This window comes from Mauremys reevesii, linkage group 9 (assembly GCF_016161935.1).
Source record: "Mauremys reevesii isolate NIE-2019 linkage group 9, ASM1616193v1, whole genome shotgun sequence".
NCBI classification, from domain to species: domain Eukaryota; kingdom Metazoa; phylum Chordata; order Testudines; family Geoemydidae; genus Mauremys; species Mauremys reevesii.
The window spans coordinates 80,271,662-80,287,147 of record NC_052631.1 but is presented as its reverse complement, the minus strand read 5'-3'; the positions used below and the strand labels follow the sequence as shown (position 1 = coordinate 80,287,147).

Sequence of the window (15,486 nt, the reverse complement as noted above, 5' to 3'; positions counted from 1 at the left end):
GCAGGCCCCCCACTGCTGTATCCCAAGTGGGAAGAGTGTGCATGGGGAGGAGTGAGCTGCCTTCCCCTTTGGGCAGGCAGGAGCTTCCAGCTGGCTTGTGAGCTGCAAATGGCCCCATACAGGCAGGGCCCTGAGTATCCCGGATTAGCGTGTGGGACCCAAGGGCATTGCATGTGCCTATAGACAACTTCCCTGCAGACCCTCCATGCGGGGATCGTGCCTCTGAATGTGTGGGGGGGGAAGGAGGGTTAATGCCAGAGACTGAGAACTCTCCTTTGTGAAGGTGCGTGTGGCCCTTTAAGAGGCGAGGCTCTGCGCTGTGTCTCTTCCCCACCTTGAGTCGGCGGCGTCTGTCCCTTTAAATCTCGGCTGTTACGCCTGCGGCCCCTCCGGTGGCTGGGTCCGGCGTTGCCATGGATACTCGGGCGAATGACGCAATCTCCACGCGCGCTGCGCGGGCCGATGAGGTGCTGAATCCGTCTCCACGTCGCATCAGCGGCAAGCGGGGTAGCGGGGCCAAAATGGCGGAGGCAGAAGAGAGCCGGGCTGGGGGAGCTGCGAAACCGCTGGTGAGACAGGGGGCGGTGGCCTGGCCCCGGGATGTATGGGGGAGACCCAGCACCGTCGCGCCTGGGTGGAGGGGCCGGAGCTGGAAAGGGGGCGCGCCCGGACTCCTGGGTTCCGTTCCTGGCTGGGGTGTGGGGTTCAGCCCAGCGGCTGAGGGGAGGGTCTAGAGGTTGTGGGTGGCTCATGGCTTCCTGGGCTTGGGGGAAAAGTGGAGTCTAGTGGTTCGAATGGGGCAGGTTTGTTTCCCATCGATGCCACTGACTTTCTGTGAGACCTTGGGAAAGCCACTTCGCTTTTCTGTGCTTCGGTTTCTTCACCTGTAACTTGGAGACAGTTGCACTAACTCAAGGGGATGAGGAGGAAGGCTTAAATAACCCCCCCCCCCGTAGATGTTAGAGTCAAGCACAACAATAGTATTATTCCAGAAACTTTCCTCTGTCACTTTGTAGCCCTCCTGAACAGGGTTCCCTTCAGTGCAGACCAGGCTACTCTTTATTTGCTTGCATCCCTCAACAACAAAAATCCTGTTACAGCTGCTGGTGGTGGAGAAATAAATGTATTATTCACCACATTCACTTCATTTGGTGCTTCATCTGTGTAGTTTATACTGGGGATATGGATAGGTGTATATTGTTCGCTTTACAGTGGTCCTTGTTTTCATGCTGTGCTTAAATGTATTGCTGTCATTATAAAATTATGTAGCATCATTAATGTACATAGCTCTTTACAGGACATAGACAAGTCTTGTAGCCTGACCTGGAGAGCTTACAATGTAAATAAGGACAAACACAAGTCATAAGGTAGCAGGGGAGGGAGTACCTGGGGTTTATTGAAAAGAAGAAGAAAATAACCTTTGATTGTATTTATGGTCCCCCCTGCTCACACATTGTGGCTTGCCTTTTAGCTGTGAATTGTTTGAAATAGGGAGGCTGCTACTAGAATACAGATTACTTTACAAAGAGAATAATTAAATAAGTTAGATTGCTCATTACTTTCTTTATACTCTGCAGGAAAAAGTCCTAGGCAAACATCAGCTATTTTCTGTATTTTTAAAAAAAAATTAAAAAAACCAATTAGTTTGCAGGTCTCTCAGATGTGTCAATATCAGAAGATATTCCAGTGGAAGGGGAGATCACAGTTCCTGTTGGATCTCACTCCCCTGATGAAGACTACTCCACATTGGATGAACCCGTTAAGGATACTATTGTGAGTTTATATCCCTTACTCACTGCAGTGGTTTTCAACCTGTGGTCTATGGACCCTTGTGGGTCCTCAGCCTATGTCTAAAATTTCCAATGGGATCCGCACTTCCATTTGAAATTTTTTGGGGTCTGCAAATGAAAAAAGGCTGAAAACTGCTTTACTGTATCTGCGATAACATATGAAGATTTTCTGATCTCTTGGGCCAAATACAACAAGAACGTTGGTTTTCTTGCTTTGTAGTTGGTTGTAAATTTTAAAATTCAAAATTTTACAAAACAAAAACTTCTTTGGGCAAGGAATCTGAATTACAAACATAAAAATCCTCAAATTTGTTCTCTGTGACCCACTGAAAATGTCTTTAGTTGCCAGGGCATCAATCAGGGGTGGGGAATTAGCCAGACAATGAAATCTCCTCTTCTTGGAGCAGCAAACAAATAACATTATTAGCTGGATGTTATGAAAAGAGCAATCTAGCTGATTTCATGCACTGGGACTCATGCTGTGAATCTAATTTTTATACTATTATAAGGCATGCTATAAAAAGCATCTGACTCAAATATCTCATGATTTAATATCAGAGATATGTTATGATTTGTAGCTTGCAAAAGTATTTCCTTCTTCATTTTTTTTTGACACTTTAATACCTGTGAAATGGTGTACTAGAGATGTCACTTGTGTGTTTCAGATGAGAGATCTAAAGGCAGTTGGAAAGAAATTTGTGCATGTCATGTATCCCAAAAAGAGCAGCGCACTCCTCAGAGACTGTACGTATCAGATTTTCTAAATCTTGGGAAGACCAACATTACAAGACAAATATTCCTAAAAGCCACTGCATGGATTGGACAAAGTCTTTGCTTTAATGAAATATCTGGAAAATAGAATATCCATATGTTGTTTCTCTGCAAGATACAGAATAACAAAAGCAAATGAGGTAGTTGTGTGAAGAGGCAGAACAATACTGACATCTCTTTAAAGTGAACTGTTTATCAGAATGAGTCCAGACGCATTCAAATTAAGAACATCTTTATATACAGTATATGATACCAGATGTTAGCTATGACAATTATGGGATTGGAAACTGGAAAAGGGATACACTGGGCTGTTTTAATACTCTTTTTTGCTAGAGAGATACTGTTCTGAACATCAGTATCTGATGTCATTCTGTTTCTTTCTCTACAGGGGATCTTTGGGGTCCTTTGGTGCTGTGTGTGTCACTTGCACTGTAAGTATCTGTTATCTTTCTATGTGCGAATGGAGGAGGGAATTTCTGACATGTCATGGTCAGGTTACTCTAGTGCTTAGGCTGGTGTGCTACAGATATTAATGGTGAAACTTATATGAGCAATTGACTCTCTAAAACCCTAAACTTATTAAGGGCATCTCTTTTTATTTGGGATTGTAGGGTAAATGTAGGTAATAAATTATTCCTGTCCAGCCCTGCTATCTTGGGGATAAATTCTATCGAAAACTACAGAGGTCCTGGTAATTCTTGATTTTAGTGTGTACAGCAAGTATTCTTTGGGCTGAATGTTCTATATTTCATATGCATTATCCAGAAAGAAAAATGCAATCTTTGTTGCTCATCCATAGTGAGACACTCATGATATGAAAACTCTGGGCTTATTGTTTTTTGTTACCCATTTGTCATTTCAAAATAAAACTGAGGGCAGCTTCCAAAGCAAACTTACGCTACTGATAGTCTGCTAAATTGTTGTTGTTTTGCTGCATAATTGTAAAGCATGAAAGCCTTAATTGCTTCTTTTGACTGTTAAAATGCTGTTAGCATGGTTGGATCAGGAGGCAATATTCCATAGGGCAAGTTTATATATTAGAATAAGTTTCTATTTGCCCTTCGCACAACATGGTTGAGTTATAGATCCCACAGGCAGTCTGTTTTGAATCTGTATGGGGGTATGAAAAGACAAACAAGAGCAAGGCTTTGATTCTACTAGTTAAAATAACACCATCCTTAACTTTTGCAGCAATGAGTTGATGGTCCATAAGGCCTAACTGTTAAGATACTAGTCTAAAAAAAACTAGTTACTATATCACTTTTCCTTTTACATACACAGCTGCAGTACTAAGTCATCCATGAGTTGTACTAATGGTCTGGAAGCTTTAGCTATCGACTGTTCCCCTTTTCACCTGGCCAGTGTTGTGTGTTAGAAAAAACAAACCCACCATGGGGATAATTTGACTTTTTATCTATGGTAAAATAAATGTGCATGTACCTAAAAATTGTATAGTGTTGACTGTCTTCCTCCATCCATTTAACTTGTCATCTTGTCTGTAATTTTTTCAGGGCATGGACCGTGTATGTGTTAGGCATACAACACAATGTGGCCCCAATCTGGATTAGGCCCTCTGGGTTCTACTGCAGAATACATGTTTAATATAGCAATACTCTTAGGGTGTGTCTACACTACCCGCTGGATCGTTGGGCAGCGATCGATCCAGCGGGGGTCAATTTGTCTAGTCTAGACGCGCTAAATCAACCCCCGAGCGCTCTCCTGTTGACTCCTGTACTCTGCCGCCGCGAGAGGCGCAGGCAGAGTCGATGGGAGAGCGGCAGCAGTTGACTCACCGTGGTGAAGACACCACGGCAAGTTGATCTAAGACGTTGACTTCAGCTACGTTATTCATGTAGCTGAAGTTGCGTAACTCAGATTGATTTCTCCCCTTCCCTCCCTGCCCCCCAGGTGTAGAGCAGAGCTAAGAATACATCACTTAGCATTTCATATTTGCAAAGTATTGTGAACACTAATTACTACTTTCCTCATTCCAATGAGGTAGGAATTAATACCCCCCAAATTAAGTTACTTTAAATGATCTGAAGGCATATGGAACTAAAAGGTGTGTACCAGATACTATCGTCAGTATATTCCCCACCAGATTATAACTGTGTTGAAAGAGCATCATCAGTTTGACATCGAGTAATATTGAAAGTAGTTTTGACAATACTATTTATATTGGAGTGGCACCTAGAAGCCTCAGCTAGATTAGGACCCCCTTGTAATAGGCACTGTACAAACATAGTAAAAGGCACTGTCCAGAATGAGGCCCTGCAGATTTTTCAGAAGTCCCTGGTTCAATACCTGGTGACAGCCAAAATGGTGGTGATTACCTGTCTTGCATCTCTGAGCTCTCCTTTTTATCTTTAGATCCAGGTTCAATTCCTTGCTTTGCTTGTGTGACCTTGGGCATATCACTGAGTTTCTGTATCTTATTTCCCCACCTTAAGATAGTTAATAGTATTTCACTACTTTGCAGGAATGTTGTGAGGATAAATACATTAAAGATTGTACGGTGCTTGGATACTAAAGTAATAGGGGCCATATATGTACTTTAGATTCTCATTTACACTAAGGCATCCTTACACTGCCAGAACAGTGTAATAAGACCTTTGTGAGCCTCATTCCCATTACACTAGTTACACCTGCTCCTGAGTCTCCCTGGACAATTTTTTTTTTTTTAAGTTGCACTCTCCTATTTTTTTTTTAAGTGGTCACGTGAATGATCTACATCAACAAAATGGAGGAATTGATTACACATAAAGTACTGTCAACTGCACAAAGTAAAGAAACTGTGGAGCAAATTAACTAATTTTTCTCATCTTTCAGTTGTAGTAATCTTGGATATTACATGTAACAGTTGTAGATAAAATCTTTTAGAGAAATGATGCTTTTAAAATGGCATACCTTTCAATTAGGTCACATTTGTTTAATCTATCCAAGCCTCGCTTTTAGTCCCTCATATTATGGTTCAATGGATAGAACTCAGGACTCCAAATCAGGAGACTTGAGTTCTGTTGCTTGTAACTCTACTGACTCATTGTTTCTCCTTGAGTAAATCACTTGTAAAATGGGAATAAAGTTTGCCTTTGGAAAGTGTTTGTTGATCTATGGGACAAAGTCCATTACTACCTCTTTCATACCTTCTTCTGTGCTGCCTTTCTGACTTTCCTTAGCTTTGTGTATCAGTCCTGTCTCATTCAAAACCTTTCTTAATGTATGTGTTGATAATATCTCAAAGTAATCAGTGCATCCAAATCTGTTTAAAAATAAACAAACCCTCCATGCCACTTTAAGATATGACCTTCCTTTGACCATCCACTGTTGTATGGCCTCCATCATTGTATTATTGAAGTACCTTTTTTCTGTCTAATTTGCACTATAAACTCCACGGGGCAGGAGTTGTCTTCTTCACTTTTGTACAGAACTGATCATGCTATCTACTCAAATAATAAAGAGAAATTTGACTCCAACCTACCTGAGAATCATCATCTCTTAGGCTTAATACAGATGTTAGAAATAAAAAATGAAATATAGTTACTGCCCTGTGTTCATTCAGTATTTTGCTCTATTCTCTGCCTCAGGATGCTTCAGGGAGGGTCAGCAGACAGTAAAGAAGATGGAGGTCCCCAGTTTGCTGAGGTCTTTGTTATCATCTGGTTTGGAGCAGTTGTCATTACACTAAACTCAAAACTACTTGGAGGAACCATGTGAGTATACATGTGAACAATAGTAATGAAAATGCTCCAGTGCGTGGAATAACATTTTTGTTACTCAGACACAACTTCCTTGTCTTTCTTCCTCCATCTCCCTTTGCCCTCTTCTAGATCTTTTTTTCAGAGCCTGTGTGTCCTGGGTTACTGTGTCCTGCCTCTGACAGTGGCTATGCTCGTGTGCAGGCTGGTACTACTAGCAAGCTCGGGGACTGTCAGCTTCATTGTGCGACTTGTTGTAGTGATGGCTATGTTTGGCTGGTCAACCCTAGGTAAGGAAGTTTTGCATCCGTGATACAGTTTTGTTGCTAAAAGAGTGAAGAGTTCAGTGATTTTGCTGTTAAGAAAGGTTGGTCTGCCAGGCAGTCTGCTGATAGCATGGGTCAAGAAGAGATCATGGTTTGGGTTCTCCAAGTTGGTGAGGTTTTGTGGAAGCAGCACTCTCAGCCCTTGGGGTGAAAGAGAGTCTGCCCTTCCCCGTGCCCCAGCTGATGCTCCTGGTCATAGCCATGTTGACAGATTCACATTTGCTCTGCAGTTAGCATTTCTTGCCTGGAGGAAGGGTTGCTATATGTCTCTTTTGAAGAAGAGAAAAACAGTATATTACACCAATATAGGAGTATTGGGGGCTTTATTTCCTGGCTTATGTTAAATACCACTGGAAAACACTTATGTAATGTAAACATTATTGCACTATTTCTGCTAGTCTTATTTTGAAAATATGTCGCTTGGCATGTAACATCCTCCAAATGTTTTCTTTTCAGCTGATAAAGGAAGACATACAAGTAGTGAGGGGGAGAACTGTCTTTAGCACAAAATGTGGGAGTCTTTATTATAGCTTTTCCCTTCACCTTTAAATTTACAGGAGTCCCTAATTTAGAAGCATTTACTGGTTTCTGATTCAGTTTGAAAATCTTTTAGCTTTGTGCACATTTCAAGTGTGTGTTCTCTCTTTGTCACCAGCATCCACAGCCTTTCTGGCAGACAGCCAGCCTCCAAATCGCAAAGCTCTTGTTGTTTACCCCATCTTCCTCTTCTACTTTGTTATCAGCTGGATGATTCTCACCTTTACACCTCAGTGATGAGGGCTCAACAGAGACTGCACAACAAAGAACTGGAAGTTTTCATAAGCGCTGCTGTTAATTTGTGGACTTTATCTCCAATTCATAGATATTGCATACCGTAAAAAAAACAGGCTATGGAATAAAGCCAGAGAGCTGAAGCATTCATCATTTCTAAGAATGAGATATACAAGGAGCCAGTTGCTCGAAAGATGCAGAAATCCAGCTACTGAATTTTATTTAATCCTGCTGTTTAGTATAAATAAAAAAATGCCCAGTCTGAGAAGAGACTGTCTCATCTGAGGAATGCAGACTAGGGAAGGAAGTTTCTGTGAGAATGGCGAGGATAAAATCCTATCTTGGAACTTCAAGAAAATTGATAACTGAAGACTAGGTAATAACTATCTGACTTAGCAGAATTCCAGTTCATGCTTCGAGTTCTCTTTAAATTGAATATTGCCCTATGAATAATAGAACACATTTTCTGACCCATACTGGGTAGGGAAGAAGGGTATCTAAATCCTGTCTCTCTCCTAGATGTGCAAAGAGGTGAAATCTATACAAGGTGCATCACAGGGGCAATAATTTTTCCTTTTCAGATCAAATTTCAGGTCTCAGTAAAAATACGCATGTTTGCTCCATGCTTTTCTTCATCAGAGCACGTCTAAGGGAGCTGTTTCTGTTCATACTGATGCAAACTGCTCTTGTGCACTTACGCACTTCAGTCCTTTCATGTGTGTTGGGAACAGTTCACAAGCTAAATGTCTCAAATACTAGTGTGACACTAACTGATCCATACAGTTTCATGAGGAGATGTTGTTTGCACTGGACGCTTACAAATTCCCGTTTGGTAACCCAAGATCAGAATGTCAAAGTGCAGAGAAAGGCTTCAGACTCTATACTTTGAAGGTGATGGCACTGATTGCCCAGCTATCACTCTGCAACTTTTGAACAGAGAATTGGGCAGTTGGAGAGCAGTGTACCATCGCTGCAATGAATTCCTGCTGAGTGAACTGAACTTTTGGTACTTGAGATGTTTGCCCATTAGCATACAAAACAAGGACTCAAACCTGTTATAATATTTAGGACGGAGGAATGAATTAAATGGTCCATAAGTGAAGGTGTTGGCCGTTCTGAACTAGTATGGGGATCTGGTGCTTAATTGCTTAGTGACTTATATTTGGTGTTTAGAGGGGTGGCACTTCCACGTAAATGTTAGCATTTGTGCATATGGCTCCTGCTTTTGGTAGGGGGAAATATGAAATTTCTGTAGATTTAGACTGAATATTTATAAACGGGGATGAAATCTTCCTTCAAATATGTGCTATGTGTACATGCCTGTTCTGCAGAAGCTGATACAGATACACAAATGTGCCAGTCCATCTCTGACACAAAGATAACCTCCTGCATAGATACTCTTTGAGAGTCACACAGAGGTTATTTGTGTTGTATAGTAAGCAACACACAAGGAGAGCTGCAGAACATCAAAACTTGGGGTTGGAGGTAGGGGGGAGAAAGTTGCTGTTCAAATATATAGTTCATTGTAAAGATGAACATAATTTCATGCTTTCTCATGTAGTAGCAGATGCAAAATTGTCCAGAAATTGAATAGTCAGATCCTATTGAGATGTAAATATACTTAGTTTTATTTTTAAATATGAAGTGCAAATCTTTTTCTAAACGCTCTCATAGACACACATTTAGGATCCCAAATCACTGACTGACTGTAGATTGTAAGAAATTGATCGTTTGGCGGGTGCGAAGGGGGAGAAAACTGATTTAGTTACTCCCTGCGAAGACCTGAATTTAGGCTCCTGCTTCTTCCTGTCTGCAACAGTTGACATCAGTGAGTTTGTGGAACAGACAGCTTCATTTACTGCCTTTCTTATGCTATATTCATTTGCTGCTGAGGGAGGTGCAAGTATTCAGATACTTAATTGTAAAATGCAATAGTGCATTTTTAAGTTCATACTCATTGTTACTGATCTGGGATGTGAAATGGCTTTGTATATTTGTTTTTAAAGCTGTGCAGTTCACCTTTTCAGTCCAGTTAAATCAAGTGCACTTTATAAGATGTCAAAAACAAATATCTTAGGCAAGTGAAAAAGATAGAAAATCTGTTAGACCATTAAAATTAGACTCTTTGGGCCCAGTTCTTCATTCCCTACTCAAATGAGTACTCTCATTGAGGTCAGTGGAATTGTTTATAAGAGTAAGAATTACATAATCAAAACCTAGATGTGCACACTTTCCAGAAAGTCAATCTTTTCTGAAAGATTTGGTTTTTCTTTTTCCCCAGTGTCACTTATGATTTAAACTGTCAGGTATGTGAATTTCTTTAAAATAACTAACATTAGAATTTATCAATATCTCCTTGAGAGGAGACAGTTGTCAGGAAAGAAGCGTTTTTAATTTAAACTACAAATGTTGTGAGAAGCATGATTTAAAACCCTCCATTCATGCTTTATTTTGTTTACTTCTGAGCTTCAAGGTGGCTTGTTCTATGAGAATTAATATATTGCTCTTAGGTTGTGAATGGCGGAGGAGGGTTATTTTTATCATTTAAAAGTAGCCATTATAGGGTTTTTAGTCTACAGAGTTTTTAATGTGAAAAGGGGTAGGGGAAAATGTTCTGGTTATACAGTAAAGGTGTAACTTTTGGCTTGTAGCAGTAATGCCTTTGAGCATGGAAACTGCCCCCCTTTCAAAGCAGTAGTCTACAAATGCAGATACATGTGTTTAGAAAGCATAACTCCCTAGTCTTTCGCAGTGACAACAGGATGCAGGTGAGGAACTGTATATATTCTGAAGTTTCATGCTTCCAGTTGAATAAAGCTACTTTTTTTTTTAAACCATCACTGCTTCTAGTTGCTACAGTTCATTGTCACAGTAAATCCACCCAACTGCACTTACACTGGTATTAACAGGAATTTATTTCAAGTATGCAATAAACCCCTTTAAAAATAAATCTCTATACAGCATTATTATCTGTTTTGAAGAAGGTTGTCTGCATATCTGTCTTCGTCTATTAGCTGAAGGAGGAAGGGAAATGTTTGCATTTTTGAAAGTCTAACACTTTTTGTAAACAAAGCCTTATCTTACCAAAAAATATGCTAAGAAGGCAAGCAGCCCTGAATATGGGCATCAAGTTGTATGGCTTCACAGTTGCTCCTTTCTGTTAATTTTATTTCAGTTCATAAAAGCTAGAAGCTAAAATTTGTCTAATTTTCTATGATGCTTGTGGAAGTTGACTGACTATAGAGCAAAGATATTACTATAACCTGAGGACTCTCCATCTTAAGAGTTTGATTGTGATGTCCGAAATGTATGTGTTCTGGAGTGACTTAACCAAGACGCACACATTGCTCGTGTTTGCTGTAGTTAAAATACACCTAAAATAGTTATGGGTAACCTGAAGTACCTATTGATAAAATGTTTCCATACTAATATGTGGACAGGTAAAAACCAGTCTACAGATTTTATCTGTTAGATGGAGAGAGAAGATTTGCACTCTTCGTTTATTATTCACAACATAGTATGATTGAAATTTTGTGTGTGTACAGTAAATCTTCCCTTTGTGAGGTTTGGGGACACAACTTAAAGGGATAACAGCAACTGAAAAAATCACACTTCTGTCTGAAGCCTTTTCTGTTATTAACAGCAGGTACAAAGATGACTATAGCTGAATAAAATTTGACAGCATTTTGTTTACAGTTAGCTTACTGCTGTTTAAGTTGATTTGTTTCCACAGCATTTGGGTGGAGGTAAAGGATTTAAAAATAGGAAAATGAAACTGTAAAATCACAAACATGGGCAGGTGTAACACCTGCACCTACTTCTAATTTATCTTTAGAAACTGACTAATTCCAGTTGACTATGTTCCTTCAAAACAGCATTTTATGAAGTCCTGGCGTAACATATAATGAGTGGTTCTAAATCTACTCTCAACATGCTGATCTGATTGTAAATCGTATACTCATTGCATCTGGCTTATATCTTTGTATTCCTCCAAAAGAATGTGTACAGTTAATCCATATAAGCACAATATTTATTTAAGTTTATGATTTGAGGATGCATATGGTCACTTACTGTCTTACTTATAAGGGGGAAAAGTCTCTTTCCATTTTAAAGCTGGTGGTGGGGAGAGGGGAAGGTCAGGGCATGGGGAGTAGAGTAGACTTTTTGCCTTAACAAAATGTATAATTTTTCTGTAGCGAAAGCAGATGCTCTTCTGATGTATAAACTGCTATTCTTTCCCACTCAAACTTTGATACTGTCACTTGTAAGTTTTGAAAATCCCTTTGAATCTGAATTAAGTTTGATCTTCTTCCCTTATATATACCAGACCTGTGAAAAAGAGAACATGTAAATTATTTGTTAAATTTTAAAGTAATAAAATACTGAAAGGGACATAGAGCGTGTGTGATTTGAAAGTAGCGTATGCACTGTACTGTTGACTGCACTCTAGGATCTATGCTAGCTGGCAGTTCTCCATAATGTTAATATTTTTTTAAAATGCCAATTTGGACAATCTTTATTGTAAGCATTATGCAACCTGAGCTACCAGGACCTGGGAACACAGCAGCTACCTATGGGGCCGTGAGCATTCTTGTGAAAGGCTCTAAAGGAAATCCTATCCAGCCTTTGTCCAAAGAACCATGAGTTTTATGTGGTCTTCAGTGAAGATGGTCTGAATTAAGGAAGGATGGGGAAAGAAGCAGTTCTTCTTTTTCCTTTTTAGCTTGGGTTTTGTGCTTGTAAAATGCTCCCATGGGTATAAGTAAGTGGTGAATTCTGACATGGTAGTATTTTGCACCCAGTTTTCACGTGTACTCACCAAGGTGCAAAGCAGGGTAGAAAAAGTCCTAGTAGGACTTATCCTATTCACTACTGAAAACCTGTGTCTTACGGGAGGAACACTTCTGTGGCTTTGTTTAATAATTGTACTCTGGCTGATCCTGATCCATATTGATTCTCCTTCTGCTTAATCTGTGCCCCTCTCACACTTGTCCACTCACATAGGCTTCTTCAGGTGAAAGGGTTACTAAACTTTCAATGTCCCCGAATGCAGCTGGTCATAGTCCCCACCAATATGAACATCAGGAAGCAAAGAACCTAATTTCAGTTGTCTAGCAGGAGTAGTTTGCTGTTGTCACTGATTCACTGAAAACATGCCAACACTAATGTGTAGTCTCTCAAGACCTGGTCAATGGGGGAGCTTTTCCACATATAACTTTTTGTCATAACATGACCCTGGTTGGTACTGTAGAACTCCTGCTTTTTAGTACAGCTTACTAACTGAGCTGCTATTTGGAGTTACCCACCTTTCCAATGAAAGACTTAGGAATGAATTCATCCATATCTGGTTTCAAAAGATTAATAATCATAGATGCACATTTCTATTAGTGATAGTTCTCACTGCATGATTGTACAGCCAGGCTATGTTACAAAGCATAGGTAACCCACTCTTCATGCTGAATCTGCTTACTGCATTGATTAGCCCTGTAGTAACGTCCCTTCCAAGCAGATAAAATTGTGTATAGAACTAAATTCCCCTTTTAAGAGCTGTGTTCCTGCAGCCAAGGAACTACTTACTTCACGAGGGGCTAGCTGTTACTAATGGTCATGCAACATGCATATATGTCTAATCACTACTGTGTTTGATTCAGGTACTGAAGTAAGAGGAAGTAACAATAGCATGTGCTTACTTACTAGCCTGCAGAGACCTGGCAGGTGGTAATAGCAACTGGATGAGGACTTTCAGCTACTACAGACTGGCTTGGATTTGAGCCAGCTACCTAAAGGTGTACTTATATACTACTTGTAGTTGTTTATCCTCAGGTTACAAAGTGCAAATGCTATTCCAAGTACCAGTCACACTTCTTGGGGAGCATCTAGGACTAGGGAAACAACACAATCACATTTTTCACTCTCTACGCATATTACTTCTTCATGTGCTTCCTACTTGCTCTGCTGCCATGCCCATATGTGGACTGTCAGTGTTAAATAAGCAGTGGTTAGCTACTTGCCCTCCTAAATGATGTGTACCAAGCTGTTAATGTTAAATCTGATTTACTTGAAAAATATTCTTGCCCAAGTGGCCACAGGAGGGCAGCATTACCTTTGAAAAGAAACTGCTATTTAATTGCATCAATAAAGAAAATAAATTAATATTTGCATCTATGTGCTTCAAAGTCCCCCTTCACACACCCCCAAGGAGGATTTAAGAAACATGCATCAGCCTGTTCTTTCATTCCAAGTCTATTTTGTGAGCATAATCTCTGCTGTGAAATGCAGTACATAGAATTCAGAGTTCTGCAATCACCAGCTTGGTAGATTCTGTCATTTGAATGAGTTTGAGTTTCACTGTATGGATTTCATCAATTTTGCCTCTTCTATAACTTCATTTATTGTATTTTGAGGGGGGAGTGGAGAGATTTTATTTTTAAAGGAACGGTATTTTTAAACAGTGCTAAGTCACTGGAGGATGATTAAACATGAGTTTGTTTTTTAAAGTAACAAAAAACATGAGAGATACATCAGATAAAATTGCTTGCAGAAAATCATAGAGATGGAAGAGACTTCTTCCAGTCTTCTCTTCAGTCCTTTAAAGTTCTTAAACACAACAGTTTGCCTTGCTTTTGCAATTTTTGCAGTAATTGCTCACTACTAATGTAATTTTACTCTTGGCAAGTTCTGGTTTGGTGAAAAATTGAGCAAATACTTGAGTTAAAATTATCATCTAAATGCAGTAATTATAAGATACTTTTAGGCTCACAGCATCTTCTAATCAGTATGACAGAGTAATTGTGCAATTGGTAGTAAACTTCTGCCCACCTGTCAGCTTTTGCTTAAACAGATTTAAAGATAAGACCATGATTATGGAGTGTTTGCTATTTAATAGCAAGGTGCTATGTTTTTTTACATATTAGTAAAAGGAAAGTTAGCAAGATTAGTCTGTCAAAAGCTTTTTGCTAATGCCTGTATTTGAAAATCCATGTTTTTGTGGTTTTCGGAGAGGACAGGAACGGGAAGGGGTAAAGAGAAAAATCCTTCTCTCTAAGCTGAGAAAACTATTTTGAGGATATCTTGATCATAGAGGAATAGATAAATTAGGGCACTAAATCTAACAAAGAATATGTTGGGGGGGATTTGATGCCCCCAGGAATTAGGAATAGAATACAGAACCTATTTTCCTAAGAACATAAGAATGGCTATACTGGATCATACCAATGGTCCATCTAGTCCAGTATCCTGTCTTCTGACAGTGTCTGGTGCCAGATGCTTCAGAGGGAATGAACAGGGCAACTTATCGAGTGACCCCATCCCCTGTCATCCAGTCTCTGCTTCTGGCAGCCAGAGGTTTAGGGACACCCAAAGCCTGGGGCTGTGTCCCTGACCATCTTGGCTAAGAGCCATTGGGAGACCTATCCTCCATGAACTTAATTATTTTTTGAACTCCGGTTTATACGTTTGGCCTCACAACATCACTGGCAAGGAGTTCCACAGGCTAATTGTGCATTATGTGAAGAAGTACTTCCTTTTGTTGTTTTAAATTTGTTGCCTATTAACTTCATTGGATGACCTCTGGTGTTTGTGATATATGAAGGAGTAAATAACACTTTTCTCTAGGCCATTCATGGTTTTATAACTATCATATCCACCCTTAGTTGTCTCTTTTCTAAATGGAACAATCCCAGTTTTTTTAATCTCCTTGTATGGAAGCTGTTCCATACCTCTAATCATTTTTGTTGTCCTTTTCTGTACTTTATCCCTTTCTAATATCTTTTCTGATATGAGGTGGCCAGAACTGCACACAGTATTCAAGGTGTGGGTTTACCATGAATTTATATAGTAGCATTTTCTGTTTTATCTATTTGTTTACTTATGGTTCCTAACATTGTTAGCTTTTTTGACTGCCGCTGCACACTGGGCAGATATTTTCAGAGAAGTATCCACAATGATTCCAAGATCTTTCTTGAGTGGTAACAACTAATTTAGACTCCATCATTTTGTATGTACAGTTGGGAATATGTTTTCCAATGTGAATTAGTTTGGTTTTATCAACATTGAATTTCACCTGCCATTTTGTTGCCCAGTTACCCAGTTTTGTGAGATCCCTTAGGAACTCTTTGCAGTCAACTTTGGACT

At 39.8% G+C, this 15,486-nt stretch overlaps 2 protein-coding genes across 3 annotated transcripts in view; one reads left to right on the top strand and one right to left on the bottom strand.

Annotated features, from left to right (window-relative positions):
* OPHN1 (oligophrenin 1) overlaps nt 1-387 on the bottom strand; it is a 128,756-nt gene extending 128,369 nt beyond the window's left edge. For both annotated transcript variants that reach the window (XM_039487774.1, XM_039487778.1), the window contains exon 1: nt 335-387. The gene's annotated coding sequence lies outside the window, so the exon portion shown is untranslated. The remainder of the gene's footprint in view (nt 1-334) is intronic.
* YIPF6 (Yip1 domain family member 6) lies at nt 377-11,758 on the top strand. Its single transcript, XM_039487782.1, has 7 exons — nt 377-569; nt 1,645-1,773; nt 2,456-2,534; nt 2,950-2,992; nt 6,146-6,271; nt 6,389-6,546; nt 7,238-11,758. Exons 1-7 carry the CDS (start codon nt 414-416, stop codon nt 7,354-7,356), a joined length of 810 nt encoding a protein of 269 aa, XP_039343716.1. The 5' UTR covers nt 377-413; the 3' UTR covers nt 7,357-11,758.
* The last annotated feature ends 3,728 nt before the right edge of the window (nt 11,759-15,486 follow it).

Excerpts from the sequence above, each read along its gene's own strand:
- YIPF6 (XM_039487782.1), top strand. The coding sequence starts at position 414 with ATGGATACTCGGGCGAATGACGCAATCTCCACGCGCGCTGCGCGGGCC. Across the intron at positions 570-1,644 it reads GGGGAGCTGCGAAACCGCTG|TTTGCAGGTCTCTCAGATGT; the intron begins GTGAGACAGGGG and ends AAAACCAATTAG. Across the intron at positions 1,774-2,455 it reads AACCCGTTAAGGATACTATT|ATGAGAGATCTAAAGGCAGT; the intron begins GTGAGTTTATAT and ends TGTGTGTTTCAG.